The sequence below is a fragment of the Rhinoderma darwinii genome, chromosome 1 (genome assembly GCF_050947455.1).
Source record: "Rhinoderma darwinii isolate aRhiDar2 chromosome 1, aRhiDar2.hap1, whole genome shotgun sequence".
Lineage (NCBI taxonomy): Eukaryota > Metazoa > Chordata > Amphibia > Anura > Rhinodermatidae > Rhinoderma > Rhinoderma darwinii.
In genome coordinates this window covers 33,558,110-33,583,685 of record NC_134687.1, presented here as the reverse complement: position 1 = coordinate 33,583,685, position 25,576 = coordinate 33,558,110, and the positions used below count along the sequence as shown (strand labels likewise).

The 25,576-nt window shown below is 43.2% G+C and overlaps 2 protein-coding genes across 8 annotated transcripts in view; one reads left to right on the top strand and one right to left on the bottom strand.

The window, feature by feature from the left end:
• The window catches only part of SLC75A1 (solute carrier family 75 member 1), a 38,861-nt gene extending 25,050 nt beyond the window's left edge, over positions 1 to 13,811 (top strand). The window contains exons 9-13 of the mRNA XM_075857348.1: positions 676 to 784; positions 1,637 to 1,727; positions 5,496 to 5,543; positions 10,775 to 10,864; positions 13,438 to 13,811. Coding sequence (XP_075713463.1) covers positions 676 to 784; positions 1,637 to 1,727; positions 5,496 to 5,543; positions 10,775 to 10,864; positions 13,438 to 13,544 — 445 coding nt within the window. The 3' untranslated portion in view covers positions 13,545 to 13,811. The remainder of the gene's footprint in view (positions 1 to 675; positions 785 to 1,636; positions 1,728 to 5,495; positions 5,544 to 10,774; positions 10,865 to 13,437) is intronic.
• Positions 13,812 to 21,346: 7,535 nt separating this feature from the next.
• ADD1 (adducin 1) overlaps positions 21,347 to 25,576 on the bottom strand; it is a 104,107-nt gene continuing 99,877 nt past the window's right edge. For 6 of the 7 annotated variants that reach the window (XM_075857325.1, XM_075857244.1, XM_075857262.1 and 3 more), the window contains one exon: positions 21,347 to 21,869. In XM_075857325.1, coding sequence (XP_075713440.1) covers positions 21,466 to 21,869 — 404 coding nt within the window. In that variant the 3' untranslated portion in view covers positions 21,347 to 21,465. The remainder of the gene's footprint in view (positions 21,870 to 25,576) is intronic. The other variant, XM_075857288.1, reaches the window with a different exon arrangement.

The window sequence follows — 25,576 nt, the reverse complement described above, 5'->3', positions numbered from 1 at the left end:
CGCATTTCATTGAAAAATGTATCTAAAATGATTTGCACCAAAAAGAAGGTGCAACTTAGGTCAGAATTCTGGCGCGACACCAATCGTAAATCCCTATATGTTTGCAATGCAGGGTGCATGTGAGCTGCATACATCCTACGAATTGTACGGACCATAATAAAGCAGCCATAGTATTCTGTAGAGCCCAATCGTACCTTGTTATACCTCTGATTTCGTACAGAGGTTTTGTCCATCGGATTCTGCGTCCAACAAAAAAAGGTAAGGCGTGTTACACCGGAGATTTTGTAATCCAGTGTCACATGGAGTACAGAGCCGCAGAGAGATAAATCAATACATGAACCATTAGTGATATCGGTTTCTGGGAAAGCTGGGTGATAATACAGCTCCCACAGGGCTTACTGTCCCCTTACTGTCGTATTACTGAAAAATTTCCATCCAGGAGCCTAAGAAAGCTGGGTGACAACCTCGGTGGGAGTTCATAATAACAATAATGGAGGCTCAAACCGTGACATAAACATGCGGTTTTGGGAGGAGAATTTGGGTTGTCCAGGAAACATCTGGAAGTGATCAGTAGAAATGGTGGATAAACACTGCGCTGATACTATGGGTGACTCTGTAAATGTTCCCGGCTGTGGACCGGCCCCATAACCTGCACTGTTTCTTTTTCTCTGGCAGCATGCAGCAGGGGAAGATGTTTTTCTTCATCGGAATTACCATGGCTGTGATCCAGGGCGGATACGCTCGGAGAATCAAACCAGGAACTGAAGTGAAAGCTGTCAAGCGGGTAACTGCAATAACGTCATCTTGCCAGGCTGCTGATGCCAGTCCCTCCAGGTGCTCCGCTAGAGGCCAACCAACAACCTGTAGTTCAGCCGGTGGGCCTAAAAGTCTGCAACTACCGTGCAACTTTTTATTCAGACAGGATTTTTAAAAGACCCAATCAAATTTTAGGGTTTTAAAGTTGATCTTTACATTTCCATTCCCTGGCGTGAGAATCGTCAGGAATCATGCACATGGCCATATTACGGCTCCATATAAGTTCTGAGATGTACGCATATGTAATAAGGCCCCCATAGAAATATATGGTCCCTCCTGTACCCCCATAAGCCTCGGATATCTTATACATACCTTTTTTCTTCCAAATGGAGTAAAAAAAATTCCATGCTCCATCAGATGGTTTATTACGGAGATATCCTCATCTAGGAGAAAACACATTATGTAATATGGTCCTTACAGCTCTTTAGTACGGGACTGTAGGGACTCCATGAGGCCTTGTGTGGTGTTCCTCACCGGTATAGTGACTTTAACCAAATAAGCATGGAGATCGGGTGATGTCACCCACCAGCCTCTGAATCTGTTGCTAAGAATCCTACTCTGGCTATTACTTGGTATTAAAGATTTCCTAATGAAGTATAGCGGACTCTTGTTTTACCAGAGTCCCCCTTTAAGTGACTTCTTCTGTAGGAGGTGCCTATAAAATAAGTGAGTGGTCACAGAACAAGTGACACATCTGTGGATATAAAGGGCATTTTTTTTACTCCCAGGGCACAAAATTGAGATGTTTTATTATACTTATTATGTCCTTTGTATATTATTCTGTCCCCTCATTATTCCCTGTGTCTCCTCTGCTCTGCAGGCCATTATTCTTCTCATTCCAGCATTCCTGCTGATAGGATGGGCAAACGGCCTGACCATGCTGGGCTTTGGGCTTCTCCTCTATTCTTTTGGTAAGTTCTCCCGGCTGATGATTCATTTTCCTTCTACATTGTATGGTTTTATATATTGTTTATTGTGTTATAAAATATAAGGATTTTAGTTTCCTCTTGATCATTGCTTCTCAAGCTTGGCTTAGACGAACCAACTGGGGGGTCTCAAGAGTTCCTTAAATTAGTAAAAGCAAATAAATGGGTAATATGACGCCACACAGCAGGATTCATTGCTGCAGTCAACCAATACACGCTGCTCAGATGCTGAGTCGTTGGTTTCCATGCCACGGTCCTTCGGGTGGAGGACTGTAACGGCTCCTCATATTGGCCATGACTTAGTCCTTAAAGGGTAACTAAACTTTCAGAAAACTTCTGACATGTCATAGAGACATGTCAGAAGTTTTGATCGGTGGGGGTCTGAGCACTGAGACCCCCACCAATCGCTAAAATGACTGGGGAAGCGCTGAGCCGCTTGGTTTCTGATATTTTTTTCTCGGAAAGCCAAGTGAGCGGTGTACGGACTCCATAGAAAGAGGAGTCCGTACACCAACTGCTCGGCTTTTCTCGGAAAGCCGATCAGAAATGAAGCGGCTCATCCGAGCACTTCTGCTGCTTTGTTTTAGCGATCGGTGGTGGTTTCAGCGCTCGGACCCCCACCTATACAAACTTCTGAAATGTCACTATGGTATGTCAGAAGTTTTCTGAAAGTTTAGTTACCCTTTAAAACAAGCAAGACTAGATGCAATGCCACGATTGTGTGCCACAAGCTCACCCTCCAGTTCTACCACCAAAGGTGTATTTTACAGACAAATGTCTCACCTAGACCTACTTTCACACAGCTGCAGCTTGTTACAGTGTACAAGTTTAGGCAAGTGAGAGATATTTAGCACGGTGACTTAGTGGTTCGCACTGTTGCCTTGCAGCACCGTGGTCCTAGGGTATTATTTGGCCAAAGGGTATAATCACATGGAGTTTGTCCCTGTGCTTGCATGGGTTTCCCCTGGAAATTGGCTATTATGTGTGAATAAAATAGGGAAATTAGATTGTGAGACAAGGACTGATATAAGACAGGGACTTTTGTTAGGGATTAGTATGTGAGCAGGACTAAGTCATGACCACTTTTGAGCTTCCGACTGTAAGAAAGCATGTTTGCATTCAATGACAGCAAGCAGAAATCTTAAAAAAATAGTGAAGAACGTAAATACAAATTATATTGCAGAACTTTTTGCTATAAGTTCTGTTCACACTGGGTGTATACTCTGGGGTAAGCTCTGCAGCGCATATGACCCAGAACAGGCATGGAAATCTGTCTGAATATTCGCATCAATCGGCGTGCGTCTATTCTGCTGCCAAAAACGACAGCTAGAAAGATAGCAACATGTCCCTGCTCTTCCAGCTGCTTTGTGTCCCGGCGCCCTCCCGTGATGACATTTCATCACATGTCATTGGCAGCAGAGGTCACATTTAATGAAAAGTCCTCACAGGGGGCAGCCTGGATACAGAGCAGCTGACAGCGCAGGGATGGGTTTTGCCAGCGCCGTGAGAGGTCAGTATATGCTTTGTTTTTTTTTAACCTGTAGAATTTTCCGCGCATACGAAAACAATGGCATTGGTTGCGGAATTTGACTTCCCCATTGAACTCCATTAGGAAATTCTCCAACAAATGCGCAGCAAATTTGCACGTTTTCTGTGTCATTTTTCCACTATGTGGGGGTCAGGCCATGTGATATAATCGCATCCACTTTGCTGCTGTAATACGCTGCGGACTTTCAACACACAATCCGGAGAATAGAAAATCTGCAGTGTATACGCGAAGGTCGAAGTGCTTACTATAGTACCATCTCTTGAGGCCATTGGTGCTGTTGCGACAGTCACTCCTCCTATGTCAGCCGTGCCAATTATGTGGTCGTTTTCAGCCTTTTCTCACCTCCGTTTAGTTATATGTTCTTTACGGGCAAGTATAGGAGTTTCTTTTTTCTTGGTGTTTATACAAATTTGACATCAAACAGAACTAAAAACATTTTCTGACCCCCCCCCCCCCAACTAACAAGTCAAGTTTTAGAATAGATATCTGCGGTTGTGTAATTATGGAGATTTTCCACCTTCCGTGCTTGCAACGCGTCCCCTCAGTAATTAACCGATTCCCGTTTACTAACTGTTAATAAAGTGACTGGTGCTTGGAAACGGGCCACTTTTATACGCCCCACTCTGCTAATTTAGAACATATGACAAAGCCGTTCCCTGGGAGATTTTCTCTCTTCGTGCTAGTTTTATAGCATTAATCTTCCTGCAATTCTCTTGAAACCATGTATTACTGCATCAAACAAACACGAAGCAGCGAGAGGCCAGTAATTCTACAGCATTGTACTTCATATATCCTTCCAGCATGCTCTGGTTTTTCTATTTTGGGGTAAGTTTCTCCTTCGTGTCAGTAGGGGGCAATGTAGCCTGTACTTGTATTGTATCATTCTTTATGTTTTGATGGGGTTTTTTTTTATTAGCAGGAAATTCTTTATAAGTCATCACATAAAGATTTATATCTCTATAGAATATTTGTTGTATTTGTACGACTAACAGGAATCTATATAATACAGGAACAGACATGGGTTGTTGACAAAATTTAAAGAGATATTCGATTTCAGCAAATAAAGTTTATTCATTGTAAAATTAAACGTTATACAAATTTCTAATATATGTTGTGTATCAGTTTCTCAAGTTTTTTTTAAGATCTCTGCTTGCTGGCATGCAATAGGAACTTTCATTGTTTAATTCCAGTGGATGAAAATGTGTCCTGGTCATGTGATGATCACAGCTGGTTACAGTATGTCTATCAGAGCTGTGTATGTGTCTTGTAACGAACTGTGCAGCTGCGTGTCCATCACATGACTGTCGCTCATGTATAATCCTAATGTGCATTTTTTATTATATATATATATATATATATATATATATCTATCTATATCACTTATTGGGATGGTTCCTTCTTGGGATGTTTTTTTTTTTTATGTCTTAGCTGTTGGGTTTTTGATGTATTATAAAGATACGTAATATTAATCAGGATGTGTGTCTTTTTTTCTTTCTTTCCACCAGTTTGATTTTGGGCATCAATATGATCAGTGATCAGTGATGATCAGTGATAACGATAAGGGGTGATCAGCTCCTGAATTTCAGATGTTTTTGCATGTACTCCGCGTTTTTCGCGGCGTCTTTTACGGACGTAATTGGAGTTGTTCTTCATTGGAGTCAATGAAAAATGGCTCCAATTACGTCCCAAGAAGTGTCCTGCACTTCTTTGACGCGGCCGTAATTTTACGCGCCATCTTTTGACAACGATGCGTAAAATTACAGTTAGTCTGAACAGTACATCATAAGACCCATTGCAAGCGACGTATTGGAGCCTTTTTTTCAGGTGTAATTCGAGGCATAAAATGCCCCCATTACGCCTGAAAATTGGTCGTGTGCACATACCCTTATAGTGATATACATATTTCAATTTTAATAATAATAATCATTTCTAGGTAGCAGCCGCTCTATCCTGGCACTCTATTAGAATTCTATTTGTTTAGTGGAGTACTCGGTAAATAACAATTGTACAATTGTAAACACTTTGCATTCTGGGACCCCCATGTATTATCACAAAATTCCCTAATAGGATATGTGAATGTTTTTTTTGAACCCAGGTCACCCCTGTAAATAGTTTCCTTACTATGGACCATTTGATCAACGTTTATAAATAAACTTTGTATCTTGTGTAGTTTCTCTTTAACGCTGATCTCTTTTCTGTTCCAGCTGCAGCCATTGTGGTTCCATGTTTATCCTCATTGGTTTCAACATATGGTAAGTAAATAGAAGAAAAAAATTATTAGAAATCTTAAAATGCGTGTATACTTTTGCACTGCTCTATTGAATCTAAAGTAAAAGCTGAAGCAACTTAGCTTACTGTATGATCTTGATGAAAAATATTCTACAGTTTTATGTCTACTGCTCCTATGCAGACCTTTGTGTCTCCATGGTTACAGACTACAAGCCAGCTGTGTGTAGTCTGATCCTGCAGTCATGTTGCACCACTCCCTCTGTCCCCCTTTTTGTCATTGTACAAAACTTGGTTGAGGAAGTGTATGTAGTCATTAAATGTCTATGGCGTGAGTATTTAGCTCAGTTCACACAGTGCTGTTTTTTATGCTTTTTTTTTTTATAGCACAAAAAAAACTAAGGCTTCCATATTTAGAGGGGTGTCAGGGGTTTTCAGGAACAGTTTCCCATTTTTGCTCCAATTGAAATTTAACGTCACGGGCGGGACAAAATCTCTTGGTGCCCAAGGCGGGGTTATATCCGCGCTATTACTAGAATGTCTTCATCATTATTTATAATGCAACATTGTATTGTAGTGAATTTTGTATTATGCAATATAAGGCTAGATTCACACGAACGTGTCCATTTTGCATCCGCAAAAAACGCAGCGTTTTTGCTGCGTTGCAGTTCCGTGTGGCATCAGTTTTTGATGCTAGTGTTGGTGCACATTTTTTTTTCTTTCTCTGCATTTCTTTAGCAGTTAGTGCGTGAATCACGGACAGCACATGGAAGATGTCCGTGATTTTCACGCATTTATTGACTTCAATGTGATACGCAAAAACGCACCGGTCATGCAGTGAGTTTTACGCAACGGACACTCGCTGAGTGAAAAATCACGCATGTCTGAATTGCCCCATTGTGTTGCACAGGTCCGTGTGCTGTCCGTTGTTTTCACGCACAGCTCACGGACGTATACAACGTTCATCTGAATAAAGCTTAATAATGATGTATTATGAAGCAGACATGTCTTAAAGGGGTATTCTGGTTACAAGAAGTTACCCCCTATCCTTAGAATAAGGCGTAACTTGCTGAACGGTGAACGGCTTATGCCCACTGCCGCTTGATTCATTCTCTATGGGAGCGCCGGAGATAGTAAAGTACAGCGTTCGGCTATTTTCGGCGCTGCCATAGAGAATGAATGTAGCGGCAGTGCGCATGAGCGACTTGCCGCTCCATCCAAACGGGGGGTATGGGACGCCCGTTCTCGTGATCGGTCGGGTCCCAGCTGTCAGACACCCACCAATCAGCAACTTACCCCCTATACTACGGATAGGGGGTAATTTGTTGTAACCGGAATACCCCTTTAATCCTAATATATTACATAACCCAATTATAATACGCATTGGATTGGCTTTTTGTTCCTATGGGGAAACATGGTTCTTTATGAAGACTCCATTCAGCGGCACACACGGCGGTGATAGCAACCACGCACGAAAAGTCTGGGTGTAAAGGTCGATACACACAGCATTTGCATGTCCATGGACAGAATATGGAGACACACAGAGTCCCTAAGGCTGGGTTCACACGTAATGGACGGACGTATTTCGGCCACAAGTCCTGGACCGAACACACTGCAGGGAGCCGGGCTCCTAGCATCATAGTTATGTACGACGCCAGGAGTCCCTGCCTCACTGCTATATCCCGGCTATTCAGACGAACGGGATATACGTCCGTGCAACGCGTGTGATTTTCACGCGTGTTGTTCAGACCTATGTTAGTCTATGGGGCCGTGCAGACATGTGCGTGATTTTTACGCAGCGTTAGTCCGCTGCGTAAAAGTCACGACATGTCCGTTCTTTGAGCGTTTTTCGCGCATCACGCACCCATTGAAGTCAATGGGTGCGTGAAAACCACGCATGTCACACGGAAGCACTTCCGTGCGAACAGCGTGATTCGCGCAACAGCTGTCAAAAGGATGAATGAAAACAGAAAAGCACCACGTGCTTTTCTGTTTACAAACATCCAAATGGAGTGTCATAATGATGGCGGCAGCGCGAAAAGCACGCAGCCGCGCATCATATGCTGCTGCCACACGGAGCTGTCAAGTGCCTTTTGCGCAGGCAAAACGCTGCGTTTTTTGCATGCGCAAAAGGCACACGCTCGTGTGAATCCGGCCTAAGGGTTCATCATGGACCCGTATTGGCTCTTTCTACCACAGTACTGGGTTTGTGTACACGGCAGTGCTGTGGGTATGATCACGTACATCCATACTTTCCATGCGTTGCAGCTATTTACCTCTTGTTTTACAAGATATATGCAAGTCTGCTAATATAAGACCGTGTTTACTCACTTGGGTTTTAGTCCTGTGCTCATTAAAATAAAATATATCATGTTCTTACTGACCAAAGTCTACAGGACCACACATATCTTATTGAATGATTAGCGAGTCACATATTGATTTATTGGATTGCCCCATGCACTAGTGCCTATCCCGACTATTTATACAAGATATGGTAATAATTCACCTTTGAACACCATTTTACTATAAGGCCTCGTTCACATCTGCGTTTGGTGTTTCCGTTGATCTACTCCGTGATAAGTGCAGAGCAACTAAAATACCATAAGCACTGAATCCGTTGCATGACGGACACTATTGGCGCAAGACCGAACCCATTGACTTTAAGAAGTTCCGTCGGCTTTCTGCCATGGTGTCCGTCGCTTTACTGGACAAAATACTGCAACCTGCTGCGCTATTTTATATGTAAATTTTGACCAGATTTGTGACGGAGCCCCTAACGCAGATGTGAACAAATCCTTACATGTAGAATGTGAATTGTATTCGTTATGTCGTATTGATCCTGAGTTAAAGCCTATATTACACTCCAGAGGTGCGTTCACAATTCTGCTGGTGCCAGATCTCCCATAAACCAACCGCCCTGTTTAGTGTCTGTACAGAGCTTGCTTTCTGGGTAGTGCCGTCTTTATAACAAGCATTGTACAGTCACATTAAGGGCAGAAACACACGAACGTTGCGTTTTTGCGCACGCAAACAACGCTGCGTTTTGCGCGCGCAAAAACCATTTGACAGCTGCGTGTGTCATCCGTGTCTGATGCGCGGCTGCGTGATTTTCGCGCAGCCGCCATCATAGAGATGAGGCTAGTCGACGGCCGTCACTGTCCAAGGTGCTGAAAGAGCTAACTCTTTCAGCACCCTCGACAGTGAATGCCGAACACAATATTGCAAAACCTGTAGAAAAAAAAGAAAAAGTTCGTACTTACCGAGAACTTCCCTCCCGGCCGTTGCCTTGGTGACGCGCCTCACTTGACATCGGGCCCCACCTCCCTGGATGACGCGCCAGTCCATGTGACCGCTGCAGCCTGTGCTTGGCCTGTGATTGGCTGGAGCTGTCACTTGGACTTAATTGTCATCCCGGGAGGTCAGACTGGAGGAAGAAGCCGGGAGTTATCGGTAAGTCAGAACTTAGTTTTTTTTTCTACAGGTTCATGTATATTGGGATCGGAAGTCACGGTCCATGGTGCTGAAACAGTTTAACTCTTTCAGCACCATGGACAGTGACTATCTCCTGACGTCGCGTACCGATAATTTTTTTGCCGGGTTCGGCCAAAACGAGTTCGGCCGAACCCGGTGAAGTTCGGTTCGCTTGTCCGGCTTCGCTCATCGCAAAGACACTCCGTTTGGATGTTCGGAAACAGAAAAGCACGTGGTGCTTTTCTGTTTTCATTCATCCTTTTCACTGCTGTTGCGCGAATCACGCTCGTCCCACGGAAGTGCTTCCGTGTGGTGCGCGTGATTTTCACGCACCCATTGACTTCAATGGGTGCGTGATGCGCGAAATACGCAGTTATTGAACCTGTCGCGCTTTTTGCGCAGCAGACAAACGCTGCGCAAAAAGCATGGACTGTCTGTACTGCCCCATAGACTTGTATTGGTCCATGCGTGCCGCGTGAAAACCACGCGGCCCGCACGGACCGAATACACACTCGTGTGAATCCCCCCTAAGGCTCCGTTCACATCTGCGTCAGGACTCCGTTCATTGGATCCGTTGGAGCTTTCAGTCAGGGGAACCCATGAATGGAACCCTGACTGAAACAAATGGAAACCATAGGTTTCCGTTTGCATCACCATTGATTTCAACGGTGACGGATCCGGTGCAAATGGTTTCCGTTTGTCACCGTTGTTTAGGGGGTTCTGTCGTTTTGACTGAATCAATACCGTAGTCGACTGCGCTATTCATTCCGTCAAAATGAATCCTTAAACAACGGTGACAAACGGACACCATTTGCACCGGATCCGTCACCATTGAAATCAATGGTGATAAAAACCTATAGTTTCCGTTTGTTTCAGTCAGTGTTACCTTGCGGAACCCATGAACGGAGTCCTGACGTAGATGTGAACGAAGCCTAACTAAAAAAGTAAGAAACTAACTCCAGCAGTGCAGCTTACATTTTTAGGATGTCAGCTAAGCTAGTGTGCCTGTCAAAAAGCTGTCGAAGTTTCATTAGCAACGTGCAAGACTGGCCTGAGGTTTAATGGCTGCACTGTTTCTCCTGTGAGTAAACCCCCCCCCCTCCTACTATTATGGCATACCATATCGTGGATTAATAATACTTCCATACATTGCTCAACATTTCTATACAGTAGCTTAAATAGCAGCACCAGACAGCTGCCAAAATATTATACTGAACACTGCCTAAGGCCCCATGCACACGAACGTGCTTTTGCGTCCGCAATTCCCCCGAAAATCCACGGGAGAATTGCGGCCCCATTAATTCCTATGGGGCCATACACACAACCGTGGTTTCCACGGTCCTTGCACGGCCCAGGAGCCTGGACCGTAGAAAGATAGGACATGTCTTATTACGGCCGTGTTCTGCGGTCCAGGCTCATAGGAAATAATGGACGCGGCCATGTGCATGTCCCGCGATTTGCCGGCGTAATAAAAACATGCCCGTTCTTTCTGCGGTTCACAGAAAATAATGGACCATGTGCACGGCCCCCGATTTGCGGGCAGCTCGCGGGTGACACTCCGCTGCCGGCCGACCTGAAAATCACGCCCTTGCACATGGCTACGGTCGTGTGCATGAGGCCTAAGACAATGCCCAAATGAATACCCTCATACAGTGAGCATATAATAGCGCCATATAATGCCTAAATAACATGTACACTCTTTAGTACTGCATGTTTTATGGGAGGGGGATGGGACAAGTGAATCAAGTGTATTGTGGACTGTGTGATATCATCTATCTCTTCCCAGGCTCTGCCAGTCAGAAGGGCACAGTGATGGGAATCCTTCGGAGCTTGGGGGCTCTCGCCAGAGCTGTGGGGCCCATCTTATCAGCAACGCGTGAGTGTCCGCTCGCTATACTTAGCTCAGGATGATTAGATTAGACCTCTGGTGTTGGGAGAAACATCTTCTGCGCTTCTCATGTCACTGGTGGGCCGGGTGTGTCCATTCTGGAGGGAAGCCAGGATTTCAGAGCGTTTATGGAGAACATAAAACAGGAAACGATCCGTCAGGGCAGATCTGAAATGTTCCAACTAAACTTCAGGCCAGAGAAGATCATCCGTTACAAGTTAATGGCTGTTTTGACAACATACACAACTCTCGTGGGAGGTCTCCACCCAGTGTATTTACATTCACCTTCTATCATGGATAATAATAATAAGACGCGTTAGTGATCATTGTTATTAATCTCTTTGCCCTATGAGGTGCAGCACTACAGTAAAGAGATGTTTAGTCACAGGTATTTAAAGGGATTATATGTTTTTTTTTAAATAGTCTGCTACGGTATTATGAGTTAATAGCTGAGAGTCCTCCATTCAGGACCTCCATCGACTAGTTGGAGTGGAGCGCAGCTACAAAGAGTGTCTCTGGAAGACCCGGCACATCTATGCATTACATGGACAGCTCATTGATTTCAATAAGCACCGTGTAATGCATTATTTGACATGTGGTGGCGCTGCAGGGAAATGACAAACGTGTCACATTGTTCCCCCACAGATTACAGCTGATCGCTAGTGGTCCCGGGGGACTCTTCTAACAAAAAGGGATTGTTAAAAGCGGACAACCCTTTTAATCATTGTACAATGAAAAGTTATGCAACTTTCTAATATACTATGTGTTTCAATATTCTACTATTTTCAAGGCCTCTGCTTACTTACATCTATAGAGTCTGAAAATCTGTCTTGATAATGTGCTGCTCACATAAGTGCAAGACTCGTTACAATGTATCAGTGCTCTCTTTTGTAACAAGATGTGCATTTGTGTGAGCAAGACTACATCCAGACTGAAAACCCATGGTTACTAAAATAATTTATGCTTGAATTTATGGACCGCCGCCAATGAGATCTTCTGACAAGTCTCAGATGTCTGAAAATGAACCTTCCCTTTAAATCTGCCACTGCTTCACTATGCTTTTTACTTTCCCCATAGTCTATTTCAGAGACTTTAAGCTCCTGGGCCCCAATGCAAAATATGAAATAGCCCACTACTACCATTTGCCATTTATAATACTGGTGTCTTATGTGGCAAAGGGGCATTTGAGCCACTTCAGTCACCGGGACCCAAGTGCCACTGCTACCTCTGAGTGCCTATAGCTACGCCTCTGGTTTATTTAGCTCTTCTTAGATATCTCCTACTAAGGGTCCATTCACACATTGCGGCGTTTAGAACAGCACTGGAAAACGGCATCTGAAAATCGCAATAATTTTTGCTGCGTTTAGATGCATTTTTCAATGCAAATGCACCTCACCCGCAAAGTGTGAATGGACCTGAATTGATTTGAGATGTAATAATTAGATCACAATACAACTGGACTTGGTGTCATCTAAGGTCCATCGATATGGGTAAGGCTATGGCTTTGGCCAGTGGGGGAGATTTATAAAAAAGTAGTGCAAAAGTAAAGTGGAGCAGTTGCTGATCAGATCAGATTCCAGTTCACTTTTCTCAAAGGAAAATTAAATCAGCATCCTGATTGGTTGCTATGGACAACTACTTAAAGGTGTTGTACCATAACCGACAACTGTCTGATCGCTGGGAGCACAACTGATTGCGAGAACAAGTGTCCTTACTTTTTGACCGCAGTGAGGAAGACACTAAATGAAGCGGCTGCTGGGCCATTAGAAGTCTATGGAAATGGCCAAGTAGAGTGCTCGGCAGTTTCTGTCAGTCCCAAAGATAACGAATGGAACGGCAGGTGAATGCTCGAGCGCCGGTCAATTCAAGCTCCTCCTCAATGCAGGGGGTGCAGCGACCCCTGTTCTTGCAATCAGTGTGGGTCCCGGTGATCAAACAAAATATCACCTATCCTATGTATAGGTGATAATTGTCGATTCTGGTACAACCCCTTTAACTTTTACCTTCAATTAGTCTTAATACATCTCCCTCTTAAAAGGAACACTAGGCAAAATTGAGACACTGTGTTATGAGTAATTCAGGGTCTCAGAAGGCAGAGCATGACATGGGAATTGGTGTCCCAACAGGAGGTGTAACTTGAAGCTTCTGGGTTCTGAAGCAATATCTGGAACAGGGCCCCAACTACCATTTATAATACTGGTATCTTCTTATATGGAAGGGGAGCCTTTGTGCCCCTGTAAGGTACCAGATGTAACCGCTACTTTTGTACCCCAATAGCTACCATGGTCTCAAGAATTCTTGTCAGGCACAGTCTACTCAAGCCCTCTTTCCACTGTGACATCCATATGGACAGGGGTTGTCTTGTTGAGACCATTCACCCTCAGAATATGTGGCACAATTGGAAGATGACCCTGAATTTCCTCATAAACTGTGTAGAGAGATGACTATTATTACTAGTAAAAGGTTTGGTTTGTTGTCCCTTCAATGTCACAATAGATAACTCAGGGTAGATCACTAGATTTATCTGTCATACTTGTGTAAATAATGAATTTTCCCGGCAGTGTACTGGCTGATTGGCGCTGAAGCCTGCTTCACCATCTGCGCCATCTCATTCCTGATCCCACTACTCTACCTCAGACGTGTGAAAGTAAATGGAAAAGTGGAATGAGAAGATCCAGTGAAGGCGAAAACTCTGAAGATGACTGCACTATTGAGGATGACAAGTCCTTGGCCAAACACTTGAAGGCTATTTTGAAGCCCTTATAGGGGTATGTAGAGCGAATATCGGGTTCCCTGCTCAATACCCCTCTCACCTATTAACTACAACGGAGAGCAGTGTGCCGTACTGACAAATTTTGCTCATTTTAAACTATGGATGATCACGGATTTGGAATTTGGATGACGGCCGTTGCTTCCTGGTTACAACCAACTGAGACAAAGACAAAGCATTAGCACCACTGGTGACTACTAACCTCAGATCAGTAAAAAAGAATCTTCTATGTGTTGTGCAGAATTCACCCAAGGCATGAAAGCTTAGCGATACCACACGTTCACCACCACTACTGCTGCCCCTCCGCCTTGTATATTTAATTACCTAACCCCTTATATCAGATTAGTAAATTGTGTTTTATTCTACAGTGCAGCCATGTGCTGTATATAGCTTGGCATTGTATACATCATTTGTGACACGCACCTAATGATATATAAAGGTAGCGCAATTCCTGTTTGTCGTGACAGATCCTCATTATTAGGAGTGCAGAGGCCTGTATTACTCTATAAATACATTTAAAAGTGCCAATTAAAACTACAGTAGAAAGTGCAGGTCAAGACAAGCTGCGAACATCAGTCACGCATAGAAAAACATGTTCTGGAGAAAAAAAAACAAACAGAGGCTGGATTTACACACCGCAATATGTGTGGCTTTTTTGCGGCACTTTTTTTTTTTGGCCAAAAAATGCGGCGGCCAGTTGTTACTTTAAAATCTAGAGTGACAGAGAGGCTACATACATTGCTTTTTGGTTTGTGCCATTTTAGTAGTGTTTTTGGGTTAACTGGCAAATCATTGTATTTTTTTTTGTATTATAAGTAATGGTGATCTAAGTGCCTCCCACCAGGAGGGAGAATAGTGCCTTTTATAGATTCCATAAATTAAGTTATAAAAAGTTCACGCTTCCTATGAAGTGCCTGAAAGTGATAGGGCAGCTGTCTAGTAACTGGTGACACCGCTGGCTGTTTACACCGACTAAGATTGAGGGGGGGGTCATTCAGCATAGAGCAGGGCTTGGGAAACCTTTTAGAATAGACATATTCAGAGATTTACCGACACACTTTTGCTACCGTCACTTGAACTTGCCGGGAGTACGTGATGTCATGGCGGGTTTATTTTCAGGTAAATGTTACATATGCTATGGACATGCTTGATGAGCGCCATAAAAGACAAAAAGGGAGTATTCTCAAGAGCATCCTTGTGGTTTCTGTTCATCCTTTCATGTGGTTGAGTCCCACCCTATGAAACTGCACACAAGTGTCTGCACAGCACAACTAGATGACGTCATTGTGAAAGTAAAAACAGGAAGGGGAGAGGGGCCAAAAAAAAAGGGCATAAAAATTGTTTTAATAAGAAAACCAAGCTCTAGATGATATTGTTATACTGGCTACCCTCCTGTAATGTAGTGGTGACTGTGCCAGACGGCTGACTTGTACAGGAACGGACGTCCTTGACCGATGCGCTTAGGGTACGTTCACATGCGTTTCTGCAGCAAAGCACAGACCGGTCAGAAAGCGTAATGGTCTGCGTAAATCATATTTATACAGCGCGGTTGCAAACTGCACATATTTTAGGGATTGTTCCGTTTTTTGAAAAAGCGAAGAATGCTTTTTGTTCCGTTCTTTGGTGGGATTCGTTGTTTTTTTTTTTCAGTCTTAACCACTAGAAAACGGAGAACGGTCCTTGTAATGGACTGTGTAAGAATTCCCACTTCTGATAGCAGATCTCACAGACCATAGTAAACACAGATGGCGTTCATGCAGGAGGAATATGAACGCTATAGGTCAAGTACTGGAGAAGGTCAACGAGATCTACTGTAGGTCAATGAGAAGTCCGACGCTAGAGGTCTGTCCCTACGTTTCCAGCAAAAACGTCTACTCTGTATTTATTCTGATCTCTTTCCATAGTTTCTCACCAATCACTGTAACACGCTTATCTAGGAAACCCATAAACTGCTAGGGAAAGTTGGTATTTATGTTTCCATAGACTGCAGTGGAACTCGGTTATCAGAGAGGAGACAGAGCCTGCTGGAAAAACAAGTGGGGAATGAGGTTAAACAAGATAATAGGGAGCAGCTCTGGAACTAGGATTTTTTGGGCTGATCAAACATCAGCCAAAGTATTGCGTTAATCAAATGTATTAACTTAATGGCCAAAGACCCCTCCCTCAACATTCACACAAAGCCCAAAAAATAAAATCAGGGTTACTTCCCTGTCTGTAATGACTGGGGGAGCCCTAGAGAAGAAGCCGGGCAGGACACCTGCTGTTTTGTTTCTGTGAATGACGTATAAAACCATGAAACTCACAGAATCATCAATTAATGCACACGACCGTAAAAACTCCCGTTATTACGGGTCGTAATTACGACCCGTAAAAACTCCCGTTATTACGGGTCGTAATTACGACCCCTAATAACGGGCTCATAGACTTCTATTGGCGACGGGTGCCTTCCCGTTTTCTCACGGGAAGGTGCCCGTGCCGTTGAAAAAGATAGAACATGTCCTATTTCAGGCCGTAATAACGGCACGGACAGTCCATAGAAGTCTATGGAGCTCTCGTAATGACGGGTGGCTACATGTGTGCACCCGTCATTACGGCGACGTCGCTAAGCGACGTCAGTAAATAGTCACTGTCCAGGGAGCTGAAAGAGTTAACTGATCGGCAGTAACTCTTTCAGCACCCTGGACAGTGACTACCGATCAGTAACCTGTAAAAAAATAAAACGTTCATACTTACCGACAACTTCCTGCTTCCTCCAGTCCGGTCTCCCGCCCGTTGCCTTGGTGACGCGTCCCTCTCGACATCCGGCCCGACGTCCTGGATGACGTTTCAGGCCATGTGACCGCTGCAGCCAATCACAGGTCAATCACAGGCTGCAGCGGTCACATGGACTGCCGCGTCATCCAGGGATGTCGGGCTGGATGTGAAGAGAGGGACGCGTCACCAAGACAACGGCCGGGTAAGTATGAATTTCTTTAACTTTTATTACAGAAAAGGCTGTCCCTTCTCTCTATCCTGCACTGATAGAGAGAAGGGGCTGCCGATTAGTGCAGTGCTATTTTGCCGCCAAAAATGTGCTCGTAAATACGGGTGGAATACGTGTGACACCGGACCCATATTTACGCCAGTATTTACGGGTGGGAAAAAATACGGTCGTGTGCATGAGGCCTACAATATTCCGCATTCCGTACAAATCCTATCCGGTCTAGGAGCACGGCATGTGTATTATTATTTTATCTTGTACAGTCTTTTATACAAGTTTATATTGTGTATTTAATAGTTCTATTTTGACCAGGACTTGGGTTTTGTTACTAATAAACGGTTATTTTGATTTCCCTCTTTATGACTCGTGTCCACATTGATGATTGTAATAAAGTTTTCTGCTTTTTCGGTTGTCTTGTAGTTTCAAACTATCACTTTGAAGAAGAGTCAAGAACTGTGAAAGGACAGGGGAGCAGGTGACCGGTCAATGGGATATTTTAAATATTTCTCCTTAACGAATGGACAGCCGTCATCTTAGTCGTTAATATAAACTCAGTTCTGTTATAATGAGATGATAAAGTGACAGAAAAAGGTGACAACTACTACAGGTACAGCGTCATATTAGGGTATTAAAGCTTCATATGGGGTTGTCGCCTTTGAAATCCCGCTAACTTCCTTAACTAGAATGCAGATCGAGTACTCTAACGAAAAAAAACAGGGCAAAGCTTCTGTGCACTTTTTCTGCTTGTACATGCCCACAAGGCTGTTAATGGGCGATCTAGCTGATGGGTGAAGTTCTCCTCTAGTAGTACACTTCGCCTATAATCAGACCGGGAGGTGGCAGTGCTGCAGAATAGGATAAAGGCTTTGTCCACATCTGCGTTCTGGTTTCCATTTAAAGGCTATGTACATCTTTGGAATTTTTATTATTATTTTTTTTAAATAAAAGTGTATCAGTGCGATTGGTGCAACTTTGTAATTACATCTTATTAGAAAAATATATATATTTTTTGAGATATGGCTGCTTTGTATCCTGTATACAGAGCAGCTGTATCACGCGCTGAAACCTGTATCCATCAGGTCAGCAGGATCCACCTGTTATCGATCATATCCAAGTTAGGAACTTGAGACTCTGTCACCACATTATAAGTGCCCTGTCTCCTATATAAAGGAGATGGGCGCTGTAATGTAGGTGACAGTAATGCTTTTTATTTTAAGAAACAATCTATTTTCACGTTAGGAGCGATTTTGGTTTATGCTAATGAGCTTTCTTAATGCCCAAGTGGGCGTATTTTTACTTTCGACCAAGTGGGCGTTGTACAGAGGAGTGCATGACGCTGACCAATCAACATCATGCACTCCTCTCCATTCATTTACACTGCACTAGCGATATAGATATATCACTATGTGCAGCCTCATACACAAGCCCTAACATTACTACAGTGTCCTGATAATGAATACACATGAAATCCAGCCTGGACGTCATGTGTACTCAGAATCCTGACACTTCTGACTCTTTTTTGTGAGATTCCAGCAAAGGATACGAAATCTCGTTTACCTCCGTAATCTCGCGAGATTTGGTTTCACTTGCCGGAATCTCACAAAAAAGAGTCAGAAGTGTCAGGATTCTGAGTACACATGACGTCCAGGCTGGATGGTCATGTGTATTCATTATCAGGACACTGTAGTAATGTTAGGGCTTGTGTATGTAGCTGCACATAGTGATATAACTATATCGCTGATACAGCTGCGGTGTATACAGGATACAAAGAAGCTGTATCTCAAAAACAAAATTACATTTAATTGAAAAATCTTATTACAAAGTTGCACCAATCACACAGACATATCAGGGGGGACCCGGTTCTCCACATTGGTGCAGGTCCCAGAGGTGAAACGCATACCTACCACACATTTATAGAATAGCACTTTAACCAGGCTTACATCAGTCCAGCTGGAGGTACAGTCAAAATCAATCACTATAAAGAGCAAAGCCTCACATCAGACTGTAAATCAGGAGTTTAAACAAATTTATTTGTGAGTAAAATAAACATTACATGTAAAGAGGAAAAAAAGATACATGACACTTTTGAAAAGTGTATCAATACTTTACCATACTAAACGGTGATACAAAGACCTAGAATTCAAATGATCGAAAAACAAGAGATTTGTAAAAAAAACAATCAAACCAAAAAGTTACTTGTTAAACCAGAATATGTAAATGAGAATTAATTTTAAGTGGGTTCTAACGATTAATAGCAGGAGGTCCCATCATGTAGTCGACGATGGTAGGTGAGGAGTTCTGCATTGCTTACATACTGTGCGATCGTATATGGAATGAGGTCTTATCTGTGCAAAGAATTTATCCAGTAATGTGTTTCATCAAAGTGCAATATCCTTCACATAGGTTATTAATGGGAGAGTAATATACCGTTTATCTATAGATATCCAAATTGTTAAAAAGTTAAAACCTTCTTTGCTTTGTGTTTAAAACCTGAAAATAAAAGGTGTGACAGCAGTTCTCAATATTCCTCACTCTCCACAGGCATCAAGGAAGTAGATATGAGGAGCTGTTTGGCAGGATGGGCACTGGAGAGCACTGCGCCTGTTTGGCGTGGGTCTGGTAAAGAAGAAGCTCCGCTCCTGCAGCTTAATCCGCTCCCCTTAGGCCACATTTGTGGCGGTGGAGCACTGAGACATGGAAGGAACAAACAGCTACTTATAGCTCAACGTCTTGACCCTTGAAACGCATCAGATGTGGGACACTGAGGGTTAACTGTAGTCAGTTATTCACGTTTAGAATAAAGTGGGGTTTAATATTCTTCATCCGAAATTTCATTTGAAAAAAAAAAAAAAGCTACACAACTCACTAACAGATAATATATAAATACAAGCACTGATTACATATCAGGGTGCATGGTACATTGCTAGGTAACTAGAGCGCACCTTTATAAATTCATATTTGAGGCCGTACAACTAGACGATCCCTGTAATCCGGTTAATTCACAGCTTTCAGGGCAACATTTTCAGATTTCATGTGCATTAGAGCTGAAAATCATGAGACGTTAGATTTCCAATAAAACAGAGATGAAGTACGTCTTTAGCATGGAAGACTCGAGGTTTGCCAACAAGGTTCGCGCTACAATCCCTTTGTGGATAGATAACTTCAGATTCTCACAAAGTGGTTGTGGCACAGACTATACTCTTCCCAATTTTGGGTAAAATTTATATTTAGTGCAGCAAACAGGACTGCGCTGTGCGGACCCCACTGTATAATGAGGGATCTCACCTTGTAAAACAACAATATTCCAGGTTGTCAAATTTTTTTTTTTTTTAAAGTTGAAATGGTTCCAAGTTTACAAGTTACATGGACAACCGCCTCCAACTCAACTCTTAAACAGAAAGGTTATACTAAAAAGTACCTGCGGCCTACAAATAGCATCAAGCAACCCAGTCTGTGGGGCCTGATCCTGCAGTCTATCAATGTGCTAGGAAGTAGGTGCTCGATAATGTCCCTAGCGACGTGTCTAACTATTGAGAAACTACGACTTCCAGCCGGCCCTCAGAACACCGGTGTAGATTATATCTGATAGACTACGGTCTCCGAAAGAGCGGTCTAGCCCACAGTGTGGCTGCCTTCAGTGAGGGTGTAGGGGTCAGGAACTTAAAAATCAAACTGGTCACTTAGTAATGCAGTGGTCAATCGTTCAGCATCAATATGGATTGTGTAGAAATGTCAGACCGAAGGTGCATTCAGATTTTTGGCTATGAAGACAGTGTCACGCAGTGATCTTTCCAGGGTAGCTGCTTTACTTCCAAAAGAAAGGGGGTGACAAGTCTATTCTAAAAAAGGACCGACTACAAGGCCCAAAATAGGAAGGGGCAGTTATCTACAGGCAGTGTAAACAGCTACTGTTGTCAGGCGTATAACCTTCCCACTAATATACAGCGGTACTCCTATTTCATAGCAGAATTTAGGACCATAAGGAGCCCCACCATAGTAGGAAACATGTTTGATCATAGTAAAATACGCCAAGGACTAGAAGAGCGGATCCAGTCATATAACATGTGCAGTGTTGTGTATGAAGTGAATGCACCTTCTACGGAAAAGTTTATATTTCATCCTTTAGACTTAAAAAAAAAAAAAAAAAAAATGGAAAAAAAGCTCTGCAGACAGACAGGGAAAAAAATAAGTGGTCTAGGTATTCATTCCATGTCTTTAAGGCAGCAGCAATTCCCAGTGATATAAAAAGAACACAACTATGTCAGCGAATCGACAAGATCAGCTGTAGTAGTGAGAGCGGGCTGGCTAGGAAAGGGTTACTGATAACACATAATTGGAAGCAGCTCAGTGCATAGAAATGGGATAAATGCCAGGCTGCTGGGGCGCTACATAAAAAGGATCATGTCGCTTTAAGGGATAGCGCTGTGATGTGGGTTTTTATGCCCCCCCCCACATAGCGAAAGCAGAAGCCTGTTATTTACAAGACACATGCTAAGGGAAGCAATCGTCAGGGGGCTACGGAGTGCAAGAAGTAATGTACAAGCTAAATAAAATAAAAATGGAAACAAAAAGGTGAAAAGAAGGATTGTTGAGGAACATCTACATTTCGTGACGGGAACAGTTTGGCGTGACGAGCCGCTTAACACACAGGTTAGCACCGTACATGGCAGGAAACGTTTTCCTGGGTTAACCTTTTCACAGTCAAGCTACAACTAGCAGGTTCAGTTATTGTGGGTTCTTGCATTCCTTTATATAATGAAAAGACAAACAATACGATCGGGTACATTCTAGTGGTTAATGAACGGACTCTTCGAAACATGACAGCGCTCCTGCAGCTCTTTAGGACTCGCTCTTCTTTTTGTTCTTCTTCAGGAAGGAAGGCGTGCGGAATTTCTTCTTCTTTTTGGAGGGGGATTTTCCGGGAGACTCGTCGCTGCCGGCATCTGCCTGTGCAGTGTCTGTTGCTTGGGCAGCATCTGCCTGCGCTGCATCCTCCGCCGCTGGCGTAGCGGGGGGAGACTCAATGTTCTGAGGTTCGGGCTCTTTAGTTCCTTCAGGAGAGGTGGTGACCTCAGTGTGGACCTGCGGGGCGTCTTCCACAGAAGCCTTTTCTTCTTCATTTGGTTTTGCAGACACTGGGAAGCAGAGGGATTCGGATGGCTCATCTGGAGTGAGGTCGGGCAGAGTCTGCTTCAAAGTTGCGGCATCACTGTCATCTCTGTAAGTCTGTTCATGCGGAGATTCTAGAGGACGACCAAACACACAGGAGTCAATAAGACCGTCCATTTCATGTATTCCATATAGGATAGGACAGAGGCTTTGGAATGTTATTACACACTTGTACATAATAAATGACCCAATGATAACTTATTACCAAGGTGCATCATCATCAGAAGGAAATAATATCCTTTTCATATAAACAAGGCTCAAACGAGGAAATTTAAAAAATAAATTAAAATCTTAATTTACCGGAAGTGTGTAATACATTCGTTAGATAGATTTCAAAATAAAAAAAAACAAAAAACAGAGATGAAGCTGTCGACTCCCACCCGGGTGTATGTTAAAAGCCAGTTAAATATTGGTCAAATACAGGAAGAAAATGGGACATGTCTTAGGATAGCTTATTGAATATTAGAAACTAGTTAGGAATAAACTAATAATTGGACTCATGAAAGGATCGAATCGTTAATGAATAAATGATTGTTAGTTCTTTCTCCCTCATCAGGAGAACTATGGGAAAATGTAGCACTAGTTAACGTGGGTGGGGTGGCTAGCAAATGGTTACTGGTAACTCCGGCAAATGCAGGCAGCTCTGTGCATAAAAGAAAGTGAATTCAAGACCGCAGGAGCGCTAAATAAAAACTGCTCCGTCAGAAACCGCTTTTGAATAAACCGACTAAAACCACTCAAGAGTAAAGGACCCTGTTAAAAAGAAACATATGAGGGAGGTTGCTCAAGGATTGGGCTCCACTCAGGGACCCCTAGATTTTAAAGTGCTGTTAAAACCAGCTTTGATGTAAATAAAACGCATTTATTGTTCAATGAAAAAAGTTATGCAACTTTCTAATATACTTTATCAATATATCACCATTTTCAACATCTGCACTTGCTGTCAGTGAACAGGAACACTCATGGTTTACATCCAGAGACATAAAAACATGTCCTGATCATGTCCAACTAACACCGCTGCACAGCCCGTAACACAAGAGTGCGGATACATTGTAATGAGCACTGCACGTGTCAGCTAGAGAGGTTTTCAGCCTCTGGATGTTATTTATGGCCCAAAAATAAAGAACAGATACACAAAAGTATATTAGGAAAGATCAAAGACTAAATAAGCTTTATTTACATACAAAATCAGGAAACCCCTTAAACCCGTTAGTGACCGCCAATACGCCTTTTCACGGCGCTGCATCAGAATAAATAAAACAGAGCAGGGAGCCGTTAAATCTCCCTGCTCTCAGCTACCAGAGGTAGGGTTGGGGGCGTCCCTGCTCTAACGGGTGAGATCGATATCCGTATCGATCTCACCTGTTTAACCCCTCAGCATCTCAATAGGGAGCGCCGCATCGGATTGGTTATGTAGAGAGGAAGGGAGCTCCATCTCTCATCACACCGTCACCCGGCAATAAGATCGCCGGGTGTCGTGTCTTCTACGGCAGCCGGGGCCTAATAAAAGCCCCCAGGTCTGCCTGCTAGGTCATGGCAGACAAGCAGTAATACACTGCAATACAAAAGTATTGCAGTGTATTATAAAAGCGATCGCATAGTAAAGTCCCCCAGTGGGACTAGTGTATAAAAAAAAAACTTGAACAAAGTTAATAAAATCTATTTCAAAAGTGAAAAACAAAATATGAAAAACCAACTTTTTCACCCTTACAAAATGCTTTATTATAAAAAAAACAGAACAAAATAAAGAAAAAGTTACACATTTGGTATCGCCGCGTCCGTAATGACCCAAACGATAAAGCTATTACATTACTTAACCCACACGGTGAACGGTGTAAAAAAAGAATGCAAAAATTGCTGTTTTCTGTGAATCCCGCCATTAAAAAAAAAATGTGATAAAAAGTGATCAAAAAGTCGCATCTACTCCAAAATGGTACCAATAAAAACTACAAGTCTTCCCGCAAAAAAAATAAAAAAAGTCCTCAAACAGCTGCATCGGCGGGGAAAAAAAAATTAAAAAAAAATTTATGGCTCTTCAAATATGGAGACACAAAAAGAAATAATTTTGAAAAAAAAAAAAAAAGAGGGTTTTTACTGTGTAAAAGTGGTAAAACATAAAATCTATACAAATTTGGTATTGTTGCAATCGTAACCCGCTGAATAAAGTTAGTGTTATTTATACCACACAGTAAACGGCATAGATTTAGGATGCCAAAAAAGTGGCAAAATTTCATTTTTTTTTTCTATTCCTCCCCCCAAAAAAACAGTTAATAAAAAGTTAATCAATAAATTATATGTACCCCAAAATGGTGATGTTAAAAAATACAACTTGTCCCGCTAAAAACAAGACCTTATACAGCTGTTTCAATGCAAAAATTAAAGTTATAATTCTTGGAATGAGACGATGGAAAAACTTAAAAAATAGCTTTGTCATTAAGGTTTAAAATAGGCTGGTCATTAAGGCGTTAAACTGTAACAAAAAACTTGAAATGTCAGAAGTTTTGATTGGTGGGGTTAAGAGCACGGAGAGCCCCCACCGAGCACACTAAAACGAAGCAGCTCAATAGAAAGTCTAAGGGTATGTTCACACGGCGGGGGTCCGTAACGGCTGAAATTACAGGGATGTTTCAGCCTGAAAACATCCCCGTAATTTCAGCCGTACCGGCATGTGCAGGCGCTTGAACGCCGCGTCAATTACGGCCGTAATTAGCGCTGCTATTCATTGGAGTCAATGAATAGCGGCTCCAATTACGGCCAAAGAAGTGACAGGTCACTTCTTCTACGCGGGCGTCTATTTACGCGCCGTCATTTGACAGCGGCGCGTAAATATACGCCTCGTGTGAACAGACAAACGTCTGCCCATTGCTTTCAATGGGCAGATGTTTGTCAGCGCTATTGAGGCGCTATTTTCGGGCGTAATTCGGGGCAAAAACGCCCGATTTACGTCCGTAAATATGCCGTGTGAACATACCCTATGAGTCCGTACACCGGTTACTTTCCTTTCACCTGAGCGCTTCTGCCGCTTCGTTTTAGCGATCGGTGGGGGTCTCAGTGCTTGGACCCCAACCGATCAAAACTTCTGACATGTCAAAAGTTTAGTTACCTTTTAAGTTAATAAATGATCTTGGCCAACCGTTGTGGAAATTAAAGCTTTCACTGCAGGTAAATTGTTACTGTCTTTATAGTACAGACAATGATCGTCTTTGGTCTAACCATCCAGTTGTAGGAATTATCGTACATTCACACGACCGTGAAAAACGGCCGTTTTGGTAACTGCCGTGACACGGCCGTTTTCAGAATAATCGAGTTCTACAGGTGTATTAACACGTTTTTTTTTTTAACGGTCCGTGAAAACGGTCCGTCAAAAAATAGGGTATGTCCTATTTTTGGCCGTTTTGACGGCCCCACGGCTCCCGTAGAAGTCAATGGATCCGTTTTTACCGGCCGTTTTTTTATGAATCCATCCTGGCCGAGGATTCCCCGCTACTTTGGGCGCGGAGCCCGGGGAAGCCCTTGACATTACCATCCATATATGGACAGTGATTTCGGGCTTTCAACTGTGGAGTCTCCGGCCAGAGCATCGTAAGATCTCTGGCCGAGGACTCCTGTCTCCCTCAGACCCCCCCTGTAGATAGTGCCCACCCCCCCTGTAGATAGCGCCGCTGTAGCTCCTTGGAGTGGAATCCCCGGCCGACGCTCTGGTCAGGGGATTCCGCTACTGGAGAAGCCCCTGGCGTCACTGTCCATATATGAAATCCCCAGCCAGTTGATCAGTTTTGAA